Source organism: Lepidochelys kempii, chromosome 4 (genome assembly GCF_965140265.1).
Source record: "Lepidochelys kempii isolate rLepKem1 chromosome 4, rLepKem1.hap2, whole genome shotgun sequence".
NCBI classification, from domain to species: domain Eukaryota; kingdom Metazoa; phylum Chordata; order Testudines; family Cheloniidae; genus Lepidochelys; species Lepidochelys kempii.
Window position 1 is genome coordinate 1,894,845 of NC_133259.1, and position 17,280 is coordinate 1,912,124.

The window sequence follows — 17,280 nt, forward strand, 5'->3', positions numbered from 1 at the left end:
CCGCCCTCCCTTCCCCTCCCCCCTTTGATCACCACTTGCAGAGGCAATAAAGTCATTGTTGTTTCAAATGCATGCATTCTTTATTAATTCATCACACAAATAGGGGGACAGCTGCCAAGGTAGCCTGGGAGGGGTGGGGGAGGAGGGAAGCACCGGGTGGGGTGGAGAGGAGGGGAGGAGGGAAGGACAAGGCCACACTGCACTTCAAAACTTATTGAATGCCAGCTTTCTGTTGATTGGGCAGTCCTCTGGGGTGGAGTGGTTGGGTGCCTGGAGGTTCCCCCTCCCCCCGCATTCTTGGGCGTCTGGGTGAGGAGGCTATGGAAATTGGGGAGGAGCGTAGTTGGTTACACAGGGGCTGCAGTGGCGGTCTGTGCCTTTCCTGCACCTCAACCATACGCCGGAATATTGGTTTGATCCTCCAGTAGCCTCAGCATTGCATCCTGCCTCCTTTCATCACGCTGATACCACCTCTCCTCTCGCTCGTCCCTCCTCTCCTCACGTTCATTTTGTGCTTTCCTGGACTCTGCCATTTTCTCCCTCCACGCATTGTGCTGGGCTCTTTCAGTGCGGGAGGACTCCATGAGCTCAGAGAGCATTTCATCACGAGTGCGTTTTTTCATCTTCTAATCTGTGTTACCCTCTGGGACGGAGATGCTAGTCACAGCATTGAAACATTTGCAGCTGCGGGAGAAAAAAAGGGAGATTAAAATTGAAAAAAACACGCACTGGCCATTTAAAAGGAGGGGCTGAAGTTTTTGGGTTAACGTGCAGCACAAACCCAACTAAACTCCCCCCACACCCAATTCTCTGGGATGATCACGTCACCCCTCCCCCCACCACGTGGCTAACAGTGGGGAGGATTTATTTTCAGCCAAGGCAAACAGCCCAGCAGGAACGGCCACCTCTGATGTCCCCTTAATAAAATTCCCCTATTTCAACCAGGTGACCATGAATGATATCACTCTCCTGAGGATAACAGAGAGAAATAAATAACGGATGTTGCTTGAGTGCCAGCAAACACCAGGACCACACGCTGCCATGCTTTCTTATGCAATGATTCCAGACTACGTGCTACTGGCCTGCCGTGGTAGTGTCCTACCATGGAGGACGCAATAAGGCTGCCCTCTCCAGAAACCTTTTGCAAAGGCTTTGGGAGTACCTACAGGACAGCTTCATTAAGATGTCCCTGGAGGATTTCTGCTCCATCCCCAGACACATTAATAGACTTTTCTAGTAGCTGTACTGGCCGCGAATGCATCCCAAGTCTTCAGGGCAAATTAATCATTAAACACGCCTTTAAACCCTGTATTATATTTACAAAAGGTACACTCACCAGAGGTGCCATCTCTGCCTTCAAGGTCCAGGGGCCCGGGTTGGGAGGGTATTGTCTCCAGAGTGATAAACAGTTCCTGGTTGTCGGGGAGAATGGTTTCTCTGCTTGCCTGGTGTGTGCTATCTTCCTCATCCCCCAAATCCTCATCCCTGTTGCGTGAGACTCCTTTGCAGGAGTCCATGTACAGGTGTGGAGTAGTTGTAGGGGTACCCCCTAGAATTGCATGCAGCTCATCATAGAAGCGGCATGTCTGGGGCTCTGATCCCGAGTGGGTGTTTGCCTCTTGGGTTTTTTGGTAGGCTTGCCTCAGCTCCTTTAGTTTCACGTGGCACTGCTGCGGGTCCCTGTGACAGCCTCTGTCCTTCATGCCCTTGGAGATTTTTTCAAATATTTTGGCATTTTGTCTTTTGGAACGGAGATCTAATAGCACTGATTCATCTCCCCATAAAGTGATCAGATCCAGTACCTCCCATTCAGTCCATACTGGAGCTCTTTTGCGACTTGAAGTTCACAGCCTGGAGGTATTTTATTTGCACTATGCATTGGAATTTAAAGGGAACACAAACAGTTTTTCAACTCATGATCTTGCTTATTAACCATACTTAGTGGAAGAGGATTAAAACAAAGATTTTTAAAAATCAAATTTAATTTTCCTGGGTTATACTGTTCACTTTCCACATTTATGGTCACTGTGATGATGAAACAGACTAGTCAGTGTTTAGTCAGTTTCAATTCTCATGCTGGGTAGTGCATAAAGCAGTGGTTCTCAACCTATTTACCATTGTGGGCCGCATCTGCAGCTTTCTGTGTTATGTGAGCCGCAGCCAAACATTATACTATCTCTAGGCCCCGAGGATGTCAAATGGGCCAAAGCTGTGTGCTGAGTGAGCCGCAAGTGGCCCGCAAGTTGAGAACTACTGCTATAAAGGCTGGGAAGCAGATTCTGCAGGGCAATGTTTGTTTCCATTGACAGTATTGCGTTTAGTCTTACAAGTCTCTAAAAGACTGTTTTTACAAAGCCTGTAGTCTGTGCCAAACTTTGTCCACCTACCCCTTTACTAGTGCAATTTCCACCCAAGTTCGAAATGCCTCAGTCCGAGCCAGCACTCTCTTCCCCTCTACCTACCTCTTCCCTTCCCAATTTCCTTGAAAAATTATTTTGCAACATTTACCAAAACAAAAGCAAGAGGAGCATGGAGGAAATTGCCAGGGGGATTACACAGAAACTGATCTATTTACATAGTCCAACTGCAAACTTCCACTCAAAAGAATGTATTAAACCTCCCTCTAGCTTTAATATAGAGCTTAGTACGACTACATTTGGCTGGCACAGGGGGTGGGGGGTGGGGTTTGGAGGAGAGAGAGAAATAAACGATACCGTATGAACACCAGCATTTTCTGAAGGGCTTTACAGTTAAAGGAGAAGCAACTGTGATTGGAAGAGGAGTGAAAACAGCTCTCCCCCCTCCCCTTCCTCCTCCCTTCGGCAGCCATCATATTCTGTATACAGCCACTACAGATCCTGGCACCAACCCAATCAGTACATACTGTCCAAGAGTGTATTAGAAAGATGGAAACACTGGTCATGCCTCTATAGTTGAAGTCAACAGGAGCTGGGATTGCTCAGCAAAAAATCAATCCATTTTTTATTGTGGTGTCTGAACTTCCAGTCTTCACATTTGACAGTTTTGGCCATGATGATTAAGAATGTAGAGTTCTCCAAACTAGACTGCAAACATCTAAATATATACACTCGAAAGATGAATTCACAGTTGTTGTGGCCAGAGTGAAAGCTGCTTTATGTGTTATGATTTACTCTTCAGAGTTCTAGTTAGAGACCATACATGTGATAGACAAAGTGATTTCTAACACTGCATTCAGGTTCTTTCTGTGAAAAATAATTGTGTTTTGTTCAATTACCCCGTTCTCAGCCCATTCCATTGTGCTATACAAAACAGTAGCACAAAAATGTGTTTTTGTGCCTGATCTGCCTGCCATCCAAAGCACAATACTCACTGTAACTTGGTTTTGGAGCCAGCTGCTGCTAGAGAATTCCTTCCAGTCCACACACACTTCCTTTTCTACCGTGACTGTTGCTACCTGCTAGCAATTGCCAAGCAACTGCCCCCCGCACTTTAACACAGGAGACATGCATCCCTACAGTGCTAAGATGATAAGATGGTGCAAGAGTTGAGACTGAGACTGAAAAGCAGTGTGTCTGACATGCTGGTAGCTGGAAATGCAAGTACGGATGTTCCTCTGCTTATGGTTTTTGTCTGAAGGGCTCCAGGAATTTCTGCTCAGTAAGAAATACTGTTCCTGTGCCATGCAATAAATCCATCCCAGCTTAGCGAGCCTGGCCATCTGAACTGCAGCCCGCAGTCCCAGTGACTCTTGTGCACCAGTCTATGTACAGCGTGCTGTCTGGTAAGGCAGTCTGGCATTGGAAGGCTTGGTTATTTCAATCATTTAGAGTTAGCGGCTACCAAAGGGTGGAGGAAGCAAGACTCCCATCCTTGAAGAGGTACCATCAGAGCAGTTCGGAGAAAGCCTAACCAGCCCAGGGGCCTCCAAGAGCCAGCTCCTATGCTCATTTCTTCGCACGGAGCTGAGTGTGACTGGTGCCCCCGTTAGTATACTATCCCTACAAATATCGGTATAAAACCCCAGACACCACCTTATGATTCAGGGGCTTTAGGGCTGGCACAGGAGTGTGCATCAGTAAGACAGCATGAACATCCTTTGTGAGGAGAAGCAGGGCATGAGGCATTGTCTACATCATCTTGCTGCAGCAAAGACTTTTGGAAAATATTCCTAAACCCCTGAAGATCGCACCCAAACAGGTCATAATATATGTGAAGGCTGAAATCTGGACTGTGTCCCTTGGGCATGGCCAGATCCTGAAAACAAAGTACTGAATGCCAGACACCACAGAGCAGATGCTCAGAGAGCTCAGCACCCAGCACGCCGGCCCCAGAGGAGAAGTGTGCCATTTCCAATGCTCTGCCTCATTCCAGAAGGATTTGTTCCTCACGGAACCCAGAACGTGGGCTGCTCCCCCACAGCACGCTCCCAAAGGCCAGTGTTGTCCACTAACAAAGCAGCATTCTCACACACTGCGTTTGGCTAGACGAAATCAAAGCCTCCAGACAGTGCCAAGGTGTCACAGGTCGCCTGTACCTTGCCCTGGGAAGCTCCATGCAACCTCAGATTGTTCTTAATTGACACATTTAAGAATGTGGCTCTCCAGAGTTCAAGCCACAAAATGAAGTGATAGTGAACTGTCCCTTCTGAGATGCACAGCCACCTCCAGACAGCACCCCACAGGCTCTGTGTCCAATGTCTGCCCTCCTGTCACCTAGGTGAGGGCCTTTGCTAGGCAGCCCAGAGAGACAGCAAAGGCCCGTGGGGAGGCCAGTAATGTGGCATGTTTGTCAAGACTCATCACTCCAGCTGATTCTCTGCTGTAAGCAGGACTGGGGAAATACCTTGTGTTTGTGTAATGCTGCAGGGGGCCACGGGCACACCAGGGAGGGACAATGGTCTGACTCGGTAAGCAAATGAACCATGATTCTTCCCCCCCCCACCCCAAAAAAAATCAAAACAATGGAGGGAAACATCGGGCAGCGGGTTAGGAAAGGGAGCGGGAATGGGAGGAGGAAAAGCTTCCCTTCCCTTCCCACTGCAGAGGAAACGAAGCCCAGGAGGAACCTTTTCAAGACAGCGTGAAGGAAGCCGTGACTTTGTGCTGCTTCTTACTCTGACCTTTATTCTGTTCTCAGCACTTTACAGCAGAGAGCTCCAGGCCCTCACACAGCCAGCTCAGCAGCTGCTCTCGTTACCAGCCTCCCTTGCCTCCTTTCTTCTTCTTCTGCTGCTGCTTCTTCTTGGTTGCTGCAGCGCCAGCAGGTTTCTGGTGCCGAGGGGGTATCATGTTACTCGTGGCTGCGGAAGACGTGGCTGTGGTACTGCCAGGCCGTGGGGAGGTAGGCGGGCTGCTTGCTGTCTTACTGGCATCCCTGCAGGGAGACAGGGAACACCGCCGGGTTAGGAGCGCCTCCCAGAGCCAGGGGACTTAGAGGAACATTTTCCCTTTCCTTCCCAAAACAGAAATCAAAGGGAAACTGATTTAGGCTCCAAAACAGATAAACAAGCAATTGGCCTTATGCCATGGGACTTGCCTTTAAAGCTGTGGAATTACAGCCCAACAAAAAATGGTTATCTTACCCTTTTTGTAACTGTTGTTCTTCGAAATGTGTTGCTCATATCTACCCCAGTTAGGTGTGTGCGCACAGCGTGTGCACAGCTGTCAGAAACTTTTCCCTAGCAGCTACCTGTCGGGCCGGCTGTGGAGCCCCCTGGAGTGGCGCCGGCATGGAGCTCTATATACGACCCTGCCGGCCCAACCCCTGCTTCAGTTCCTTCTTGCCAGCTACTCTGACAGAGGGGAAGGTGAGGGGGAATGGAATAGATATGAGCAACACAAACAACAAAGCCCTGGCTGGGATGATTTAATTGGGGATGGGTCCTGCTTTTGAGCAGGGGGTTGGACTAGATGACCTCCTGAGGTCCCTTCCAACCCTGATATTCTATGATTCTATGAACACATCTCAAAGAACAACAGTTACAAAGATGAGTAACTGTTTTTTCTTCTTCGAGTGCTTGCTCATATTAATTCCAGTTAGGTGACTCCCAACCCTTACCTAGGAGGTGGGGTCGGAGTCAAGGTATTGCCGACCAAAGTACTGCTCTGTCGAAGGCCGCATCATCCCTAGATCGGTGGACGATGGCATAGTGCATGAAAGTAAGCACTGAAGACTACATCCCAGCCCTGCACATTTTCTGGAGAGGTACTTGGGCTAGAAAGGCCGTCTACAAGGCCTGCGCCCTCGTGGACTGAGCAGTGATGGAATCTTTGCCAAGTCATAACAAGTGCGGATACAAGCTGTGATCCAGGAAGAGTTCCGCTGGGAAGAGACTAGCAAACCCTTCATCCACTCTGCTATAATAACAAACAACTGGGTTGTCTTTTGGAACGGCTTTGTGAGATCGATATAGAATGGGAGCACCCTCCTAACATCCAGCGAGTGTAGCTGTTGCTCTTAAGGGCTGTTGTGAGGTTTTGGATAGAAGACTGGCAGGAAAATGTCCTGGCTGATATGGAAACGGGACACCACCTTGGGAAAGAAAGCTGGATGGAGAGACTGAAGGTCTGGGTGAAGGAGGCAACCGTGGTCCTGTGTAATGAGGTCGGGAGTGAGAGGTAGCCATATCAGTGACTGAACCTGTTTATATAGAACATGGCCGTGGTGTTGTCCGTCAGTACCGCTATGCAGTGGACCTGCAAGTCAGTCAGAAAAGCTTGGCAGGCGAGACGGATCACCCTGAGTTCTTTGATGTTGATGTGTAGAGCCAGTTCCTCTACTTGCCATAAGCCCTGAGCTGTCAGGCTTCCCAGATGTGCTCCCCAGCCCAACACGGACGCATTTGTGACTAAAGTCAAGGTGGGTTGGGGTGGGTGAAAAGGAACCCCGGCGACTACCAAGCAGGGATTCAGCCACCACCGGAGGGAATCGAGGGTGTGCTGAGGGATGGTCAGCACCATGTCAGGACTGTCGCGGCCTGCGCGGTACACAGAGGTGAGCCACGTTTACAAGGGTCTGAGTCGTAACCTGGCGTGTTGAACCACATAAGTGCAGGATGCCATATGGCCTAACAGCCGGAGACACTGCCTCGCCGTGGTGGTAGGGAAGTTGCAAAGGTTGTCGATTATCTGCGAGAGGAACAGGTGATGAGTCTCTGGCAGGAATGCTCTCGCTTGAGACACATCCAGAACGGCCCCGATGAATTCTATCCTCTGAGTTGGAGTGAGCACTGATTTGTTGACGCTGAGAATGATACCTAAATGTTTGAACGTGTCCCTGACTATCTGCACCTGCGATTCCACCTGCTGGCGGGAGCAGCCCCAGAGGAGCCAGTGTCCAGGTAAGGGTAGATATGCACATGGTGGCGGCGGAGCAAAGCTGCTACAACTGCTATGCACTTGGTGAAGACGTGAGGCACTGTGCAAAGCTCAAATGGGAAGGCCATGAACTGGTAATGCACCTTGTTCACTACGAACCATCTGTGAGCCGGTGTGATGGATATGTGGAAATAAGCGTCCCTCATATAGAGGGTGGCGTACCAGTCTCCCAGGTCTAGGGAAGGAATGATTGTGCATAGGAACTTCAAGCTGACTATGAACTTGTTGAGCTCCCACAGGTCCAGAATGGGCCTGAGGCCCCGCTTCGCTTTGGGGATTGAGGAAATATCAGGAGAAGAAACCCTTGCCTTTAAGCTCCCGAGGGACCTTCTCCACCACTCCTAGAGCAAGGAGAGCCTGGACCTCCTGGACGAGAAGCTGCTCATGGGACGGGTCCCTGAAGAGGGACAGGCAAGGGGGATGGGAGGGTGGGGAGGAACGGAATTGGATAGAATATCCCGCCTCTACCGTGTGGAGCACCTGTCGGTCCAACGTAATAAGGGACCATGCACGGTAAAAGCAGGATAGGACGGTTCAGGAAAGGAGGGGTTGTGGACTGGTAATCCATCCTTGTTTGCACCTTTAAAAGGGGCGCTTAGGGCCCAAAGGGGGTTTGGATTGCCCCGGCCCTGCCCAGGAGGACGAAGCGATAGCTTGCGTCGATTGTATCTACTTCTCCTATGAGAGAAGTCCTGTCTGGGCCTAGGGGGAAAAGACCACTGCTGGATGGTCTGCAATTTAAAGGGCTTCCTTTGGGTCACCAGAGTGTGCATGCTGAGGGACTTTATTGTGTTCCAGGAGTCCTTTGGGCAACGCAATCTGGAATTTGTTTGCTCAGCAAATAGGCCCTGGCCATCAAAGGGAAGGTCCTGTATGGTCTGCTGGACCTCCGGGGGAAGGCCAGAGGACTGGAGCCAGGCACTGCGCCTCATCGGAACCCCAGACGCCAGAGTCCGAGGCATCAAAGGAGCCTTGGAGGGAAGTCCGGGCAACAGCTTTACTCTCCTCGGTGATGACCCCCAACTCCACTCTCAATTCAGAGGGAAGGTGCTCTTTAAACTTTAAGATTGAGGACCATGAGTTATAGTTGTATCTACTCAGGACCACGAGTTGATTTGTGATCCTGAGAGAGAGACCCCCTGTGGAATAAATTTTCCTTCCAAACAGATCAAGCCGTTTAGCCTCCCTTGATTTGGGTGCGGGGGCCTGCTGACCTTGTCTCTCTTTTTCATTCACCGCCTCCACCATGAGAGAGCATGGGGGAGGGTGGGTGAAGAGACACTCATATCCCTTAGTGGGAACAAAGTATTTACGTTCAGCCCCATTGGCCACAGGGGGAACGGAGGCAGGCGTTTGCCAAATGGGTTTGGCATTGGATTGAATAGTTTTTATAATGGGTAAGGCCACCCTAGAGGGCCCTCTGGTGCCAGGATGTCCACCATAGGGTGCTCCTGTTTGACCACTTCCTCCACCTGGAGGTTCATATTCAGGGCTACTCGTCGGAGGAGTTCCTGCAGGGCCCTGTAATCCCTGGGTGGCGGCCCAGACATTGAGGTGCCTGCCACCACCTCATCAGGGGACGATGAGGAGGAAGCCACCAGTAGGATCAGTTCCGTGGTGGCCTCTTGGTCCTTAGGGACCGGATCCTCACGAGCACCAGGCGTAGCTTCAATGGGTGAACGTGGAGCTTGGTGTGAGTTTTGTGGAGGGTCCAGGCGTAGGCGGCTGAGGGTTGCCTCTGGGAGGCGAGATCCCGAATGGGGAGGCGGTGCGATATCAGGAGGGGCACCCTGGGCCTAATGGCATGCCCAAGCGGTCCAAAACTGCCACTTAGGCTGCCACTGGGGCGCTGAAGCGTCCTGCCTTAGGCTCCCCGGCCCCGACCTGGGCACCTCTGATGCCCCGCCTGAGCGGAGGAAGGGTGACCTTCAGTGGGACGGCCAAGGGGGAATGGTGCAAGATAGCACCGAAGAAACATCCTCCTCCGACAGGTGGGATGCATGCCATGAAGCGTAGTGGGGCCTTGATGTCAATCGGTGCCACGGTGCAGAGCAGTACCGCTGTGAGGAGCGGTGCCGGGGCGTGGAGCGGTGGTATGAAGTAAAGCAGTGCTGCGACACAGAGCCGCGTCGAGGCAGGGAGCGGTGCCACGATCGAGGATAGTGACGAAGCGGGGAGAGATGCCGCGGCGTGGAGCAGTGCCGCGAGCAGGGAGCGGTGCTGTCCATTGAGCAACACCTGGAAGGTGAACAGCGTGCAGGCTGAGGCCAGCGCTCAGAACGGTGCCACGAGGTCACAGAATGGGACCTGGACCTCGAGTGGGACCCCGACTTGTCCGCCAATGACCACCTTGAGTGAGAGCGGCTCCAAGGGTCACGGCTGCCAGACCAGTGCTGGGACTCAGAGCAGCGCCGGGACTTGGAGCGGTGCAGAGATCCAGGTCAGGGGCAGACTGGCCAAACATGACAGGCTTGCCTCTAGATGGTGCCGTACCTCGAGGGAGTGGAGGCTTATCCCTCACAGTGGGAGACTTAGATGCCGTCATCTCAATGAGCCCCCTAGCAGCTTCGAAGGAGTCTAGGGTGGAAGGCAACCCAACTTCCCCCACATGCAGCCGCGGTGAGTCCAGGAGAGCAGGGCTTCCTGGGGAGACAGGGGCCCGCGAGGATTGTGTGCAGCCCAAGGGTCTGTCAGTCATAGGACCGTCCCCTTCACAGTCCCCTTCCGGGGGTGCAGTAGCCATAGCAAGCTGCTGGGGGGACTTCCCCTTGGCCTGTTTCTTACGAGCATCCGGTGAAGGAGAACGGTGCCGGGGAGAGCGCTTCTGGGGCCTGGGGGACTGGCAGCTCCCGGGCTGGCATGCAGAGTCCTTCCACGGCACTGCAGAAGGCACCGCAGGAGGATCGCTCCGCACCGAGGCGCTCGGGGCCGGGTCCTGCTGCGGACAGAGGGCTGACTCCATCAGAAGTTGTTTTAGGCGAATGTCCCTCTCTTTCCCGGTGCAAGGCTTGAAAGCCTTGCAGATCTTGCACTTGTCTGACTGATGGCCTTCTCCCAGACACCAGAGGCAGTAGTCATGGGGGTCACTCGTGGGCTTAGGTTTAGCACAGGAACTACAGGGTTTGAAACCTTAAGATGGCATGCCCTGAGGTCCTGCGGGGCACGAGTTGGAGGGGGAGACCCCTCAACTGCTAAGCAGTGAGACTACAATTAACAATTAACAACTAACTAAGAACTATTAACTAACAATGGGTAACTATATACAGAGATTAGCAGAAGAGCTAGGGATTAGTGGGACACTTGCAAGCAAGAGACCACTGTTCCAACAACTGTCACTGGCGGTAAGAAGGAACTGCAGGGGGGATGGGCAGGCAGGGTCGTATATAGAGCTCCATACCGGCGCCACTCCACAGCCGGCCCGACAGGTAGCTGCTAGGGAAAAGTTTCCGAGAGCCATGCACGCGGTGCGTGCACACACACCAACTGGAATTGATATGAGCAAGCACTCTAAGAAGAACTGAAGTGACCACACTGTCTAGGTTATGGTTAAATTATTCAGACACAAAGTAGAAAGCTCACGCTCAGGGAATGCAGACAAGCAAACCCGACAGAAGCCAGGCTCCTGCTCTTCTCTTGCCTGCACTGTTACAGGGAGGTTTGTTTGCACCAGGGCTCCCCCTGCCACAACTCAGCTCCTCCCCGCCTGACCCTGCAAGTGGCAGCAATGAGCTCCTATCCAGTGCACAATTCTTACTGAGTTCAATGCAAACAGAACCTCACTTTAGCCCAGAATTCATGCTTAGGAGCTCTGAAGGGTCTGTAGGAGCTGAGCTCACTTATCGTAAAACTAAACAGAACACAGTCTCCTTTCTAATTCATCATGAATGTAACATGGTACACCTGAAAAGTGGGAAGGGAAGAAGACAGGAGCCAAGAAAGTTTTAGGAAGTGTGATTTGCCTCCTAGCTCTAGCTCACAAAAACCGCAACCAGCACACACTTTGGTTCCAAATCAGAACATTTTATGTCAGAAGAATGGCACAAGCTTGCACAGACAAATTCTGGGCTGAAGGAACCTTTTCACCCAAACCTCAGGTAGCATAAATCACCTGTTTGCTCACTAATGACAAAGCACCAGGTCCCTCGTTCTGTCTGGGCTAGGGTCGTGAAAGGGTGCAAGGGAATCAGGTGAAAGTCAAGGGGCATTCACCTCCATTAGGCACTTTTGAAAACCCCAACATATCTCTCCTCTGGAGCATCAACCAGATGATAAATACTGTTGGGTATTCCATCCCTGCAGGCCCCAGGTGCAGGGAAGGCTGGGTTCTGGTGGGGCAAAGCAACACCACCCAGCCAGGTCTGCAAGACACTGACAAGCCCCCAGCCGGGAGGGAGGCCACCCTGCTGCTGAATGGCTCTTGCCTAGGGATGGCTCCCACACTCCTGGACAGTGAGTGAGTGAGCAGGGCTATAACAGTGTGGGGAGGGATAGCTCAGTAGTTTGAGCATTGGCCTGCTAAACCCTGGGTTGTGAGGTCAATCCTTGAGGGGGCCATTTAGGGTTCTGGGCAAAATTGGGGATTGGTCCTGCTTTGAGCAGGGGGTTGGACTAGATGACCTCCTGAGGTCCCTTCCAACTCTGATATTCTATTAATCTATTCTATGAATCTACGAACAGTGGGGCTGCAGGAGGTTCCCTGCACTGCCTGGGGCTGGACACAGCGAGGTGGCCTGCCCCACGGCCACCAGCTCATCCTCCTGCTCTCAGTCTTGGCCAGTCTCTGCTCTGCCCTGCCAGGAATTCTGCTCTCAGTCTCTGCTCTGCCCTGCTAGGAACTCAGCCTTCCTCGCATCTTGTCCCTGCCGGAATCGGGGGTCACTACAAAGTTATTGTCTGACACCCCCCACCTTAATTTTCTGCGACTGTGAACATTCAAATAGAAAAAAAAAAATTTTTAAAAGGTGAAACCCTTCAGATCACACTTAGAAAATTTAAACTGATACATTTCAAAATGTTTAACAGTAAGAACTGATGTAGATCACAACAACAAAAACATAACCATTGCATTCTGCTAAAGCCGCCGCCCTGTCGACAGATTCTGAGCCTGTGATTTGCAGGTGGCGACAGCTGCGTAACTGCTGCACTTAGCAGTGAGTCCCAACTCACAAGTCTGCAATCAGAGCCATGGCCACCTTTTTCACAAGTGACTCCAGGTCCCATTCGGGCTAAGAGGAACTACAACTCCCATTTGCTTCTACCGCTATTAGTAGCTTAATAGTTTCAATCCTTTCTAAAGTAATCAGCTGCACTAAGAAGTGATTTAGCCATGAATTGCCCATTTAACACTAGGCTCATATTATACACACACAAGTGTGATGAGAGAGACAGAATTCATTCCACTCCAGGGGCGCCACAAAGGAAAGGCTACTGGAAAAGTTGAAGCAGCTCTACCATTAAGCTAAGTCCAAGGCAGGGTTCAAAAAAGAACTAGGTAAGTTCATGGAGGTTAGGTCCATCAATGGTTATTATTCGGGGTGGGCAGGGATGGTGTCCCTAGCCTGTGTTTGCCAGAAGCTGGGAATGGGCAACAGGGGATGGATCACTTGATGATTAGCTGTTCTCTTCATTCCCTCTGTGGCACCTGGCATTGGCCACTGTCAGAAGACAGGATGCTGGGCTGGATGACCCAGTATGGCCGTTCTAATATTCTTATGTAATTCTTTCTACCTACGTTTTCCCACACTTGCAATTGGATAAGGATGTTTCATTTCCTGTCCTGAAGTGCTGCCTAATTCACCCCTAAGCTGTTGAAGAACTACTATTTTTAATGACCGATGAAGCTCTGTCAGCATATACTCTGTACATTATGGTCCAGCCCCATATGCCAGGCGCACGCCAGACTCATGCCACACACGGATGACATGCTCAGTTTAAGACAGCTACAGATATAGTCCCAGCTCTGGGGAGTTAGCAATCTACAGAGCAAACAAATCAGGCTCAGTGCATTGGCAGAAGCAGAGGATAAGCCTCACTGGCCTCGGTGGGATCTGGGGGCCATGTTTGTGAAGCAGTAAAGGAGTGTTTGCTACTTGGGGCACTGTGTAATTACAAAGCACTCTTCTGTGCAACCCCTACTCACAACTCAGATGTGCCAGCTGTCGTTGCTCCCTGGGTTCCCTTTCCAATCTGATCCTTCTTTTTGCCCTTCTTCCTTCCGCGATAATAGGAGCGCTCTCGCATCGGCAGCCACCGCTCAGGGTCCGGGGTCACCTTGGGATCATAGTTCTTGGGCAGTTTTCCTGCACAGCAGTCAGCAGAAGAAAAACATGGAGATCACGTGACATGGTGAAGAAAACCCCACACACATCGATATGAAGCTCGAGTAATTCTTCTATCTTCCTTCCATCTGGGATGTTGTCCTAAAAGAACTGCTCAGGGAATTATTCCAGGGCAGTTCTCTGGCCTGTGTTATACAGGGGGTCAGGCTAGTCCCTTCTGGCCTTAGAATCTGTGACTCTACAAAGCTTAAGCCCGCAAGGTGTGCAGGGTCAAATGAAGCTCCTCTTGCTGGTACAGCTGCGCCTGCTAAGTCTGACAGGCTGCTTTCCCCTCTAAAAGGGATGTGGGAAATACTCTCAGGAATCAAAGGCATGGAAATCAGAGGGGTTATGGTTTGTTTAGGACCCAACCCTGTATGATGCAAACTGCCTTCAACTCCCACTGAAGCCAATAGGAATAGAGGGGTGCTCAGGCCTGGCCACTTCACATTTTATGTTGAACCCAGCAGCTGAGGAGCGAAGAGGTTGAAGACACAGGACTAGGCAGGTAACACACAGGAAGCACAGTGACCTGGTGTGAGGGAGGGCATGTAGCAGCCATGCTGTTATTCTTTAAAAGAGATGGTTTAAAACTCTATATATGGGATTTCCAAACCCTCCCCACCCCTGCCAAGGAAATGAGGCACTCGGCGTCTATGGGACTTGGGCACCTAACTCCTGTAGGCGTTCCCCCCCACCCTCAAAGAACAGCCTGGGATTTTCACAATCTTCTGCTTTTCTGGACAGGAGTTTAAAGAACATTACCAGGGACAGGGGTAATGCACAGATGATACGGTGTGGTCGAGGCTCCAAACTGATGGCTAACAGGACAGCAAAGGCATATTGCAAACACACACAACTCACCCTTCTTTTTCCTCTTCTTTTTCTTTACATCCCCTTGCCTAAAAGGGCGAGGAGAAGAAACAAGATCATAGTGCTGCCGTGGCTTCCCTGGAACGCACCAACAAGCATGGAGCCAGGGAAGGGAAAAGAAGACTGTCTTTTTTCAAAGAAGTGAGGGGGCAAGGAGGAAAGGACACCAGTCTCAGAGAAACAGTTCTAATCCCCTGGGGCAGTGGATCTCCAGTTACTTCCCCCACAGATCAGTCTGTAAGAGTCCCTGACTCCTGCTCCCAGAATACCCTCATTTCCCCGGCTCAATGTTTCATTCTGCAGCCCTCCAGCAAACGCACCACAAGCTAATGCACAAGAACCCCTGTGTGAGGGGATGTTCCCCAGACCATGCTTGGCCTCACTCTAGTGGTGTGCACAGCTCTGGCTTCACAAGGACCTTGCTGCCCACCTCTGCATCGCTCATAGGGACACGTCCTTGCATCGCTGATCGGGACGACTGCTGTCCCTCTCTGGACCTCCCGGAGTTACCTACAGACACTCTAAGGGACAGCCTGCTTTTCGACTAGTCAGACCATTTGCAGGGTGGCTGCAGAAACAGGCCTGTGGCTCTGAGGTGATCCACACAGCAGGTGCTTTCTAACCCCAAGCCCACAGAAGAGAATGACGAGCGAGAGATGCTTTTTACCCTTGTTCTTTCTGCTGGTTCTCTCCCGTGAGCTTTCCGCCTTTCTTCCGAACGTACGTAGCCCCGGGGGAATTTTCAAGCACATCCACGTCTACTTTCAAAGACATCGTGTCCGACGAGGGCAAGTGTTTGCTAAGGCTGTCGAGGGGCGGAGCTCAGGAATGGAAACAGGAATGCATTCAGCAAAGAGAGCCAGGAGGGAGGCACCAGCAGCAACTCAAACCCCATCTCTGTCCCAGGGGGATTAACCAGCAGCTCCAATCCATAGACACAGAGTGAATTAGTGGAGAGGGCAACAGTCAGAGACCCAGGAGACCTGGGTTTTGTTCCTGGCTTTGCCACTGGCCTGCTGGGTGACCTTGGACAAGTCACTTCCCTTCTAGGTACCTGTGTCCCCATCTGTACAATGGGAGTGATGACCCTGAGGTCCTTTGTAACATGCTTTGAAAGCTGCTGATGGGGGGTGCGGTAAGAATTGGTTATTATAATAAGAGTTACACCAAACGATTCGGTGGGAAAGTACAACATGTTACCACTATAGGACAAAAACGCCACAGCAAAAAGTTGGATCATACTGATATGTTCGCTCATCGTTAACTGACTGAAGTTCTCATTGCTTTTGGGGGGCCATGGGGCGATTCAAAAGCCCTAAGGGAACCCAAATCCTACCAGAAGTAAATAGCAGCTAGGCACTCAACTCACTTAGGTGCCTTTGAAAAGCCCACCCTTAATGTGGAGTTGCACTATGACCTTCCCGCTCCTCCCCAGGGTCAGAGGTTCTCTGATGTCCCTGTTGGAAGGGTCCTGAAGCAGCTCAAAAATTCCAAACATTCATGACATCATTAGGAAAACATTCTGGGAACCGAAGGGACAGCAAAACCCCTTTCCCACCGCAAGCCCAGTCACCACCACAAAGGATACACCTTCGCCTTCTCGGGGTCTACGAGGGAGTATGCGGAGATGAGCTGGGCCAGAGTATGAATATCTCTTGGATTTTGCCTTGAAGAGAAGAAAGAAACATTCTGAAGTTCACTGAACACTCTACAAACACCAGCCATGCCCCAAGTGTACACTACAGCTAACCACTCGGCCCAGCACTGGCTAGCCCCGGGCAGGTGCTTTCAGTGTGTACAATAGCAGGTGCCAATAGAGGCCTTGAGATTCAAAGTACAATCCGCAGGGTGTTCACTACCTCACACTGCCAAGCACTTTGACTAGCCTCTCCCCAGGGACCATGCAGCCACCAACAAGCCTAGAAATCTAGGGCCTGTTTTCATTTTTCTTACCCATTTTCTTATTCTACATTCTTTTAATTGGTGTGTGTGTTTGTTTTTCCTTTAAGGTCGCTCCTGTGAAAATCTTCTACCCCTATAAAAAAACCACACTGCCTCTGCTTCTCTCCACAATTAGCTCAGATTGCACAACCAGGCTGATTTGTCTTTTGGCACAATAGGAGAGAGAGCTGCAGATCAGACCTCAGAATATGCCAGCATCAAGAAGGGTCTGGGGTTCATATGAATTTCAGATACATAAGAACGACCATACTGGGTCAGACCAAAGGTCCATCCAACCCAGTATCCTGTCTACTGACAGTGGCCAATGTCAGGTGCCCTAGAGGGAGTGAAGCTAACAGGTAATGATCAAGTGATCTCTCTCCTGCCATCCATCTCCACCCTCTGACAAACAGAGGCTAGGGACACCATTCCTTACCCATCCTGGCTAATAGCCATAAATGGACTTAACCTCCATGAATTTATCCAGTTCTCTTTTAAACCCTGTTATACTCCTAGCCTTCACAACCTCCTCAGGCAAGGAGTTCCACAGGTTGACTGTGCGCGGAGTGAAGAAGAACTTCCTTTTATTTGTTTTAAACCTGCTACCCATTAATTTCATTTTGTGGCCCCTAATTCTTATATTATGAGAACAAGTAAATAACATTTCCTTCTTCACTTTCTCCACACCACTCATGATTTTATAGACCTCAATCATATCCCCCCTTAGACTCCTCTTTTCCAAGCTGAAAAGTCCTAGCCTCTAATCTCTCCTCATATGGGACCCATTCCAA

General features: G+C 50.8%; 1 protein-coding gene across 1 annotated transcript in view; it reads right to left on the reverse strand.

The window, feature by feature from the left end:
- Positions 1–547: 547 nt before the first annotated feature.
- The window catches only part of SRP72 (signal recognition particle 72), a 50,648-nt gene continuing 33,915 nt past the window's right edge, over positions 548–17,280 (reverse strand). Inside the window, exons 15-20 of the mRNA XM_073340189.1 lie at positions 16,137–16,214; positions 15,216–15,353; positions 14,540–14,577; positions 13,498–13,657; positions 1,337–5,355; positions 548–684 (exon numbers count right to left, since the gene is read on the reverse strand). Coding sequence (XP_073196290.1) covers positions 5,175–5,355; positions 13,498–13,657; positions 14,540–14,577; positions 15,216–15,353; positions 16,137–16,214 — 595 coding nt within the window. The 3' untranslated portion in view covers positions 548–684; positions 1,337–5,174. The remainder of the gene's footprint in view (positions 685–1,336; positions 5,356–13,497; positions 13,658–14,539; positions 14,578–15,215; positions 15,354–16,136; positions 16,215–17,280) is intronic.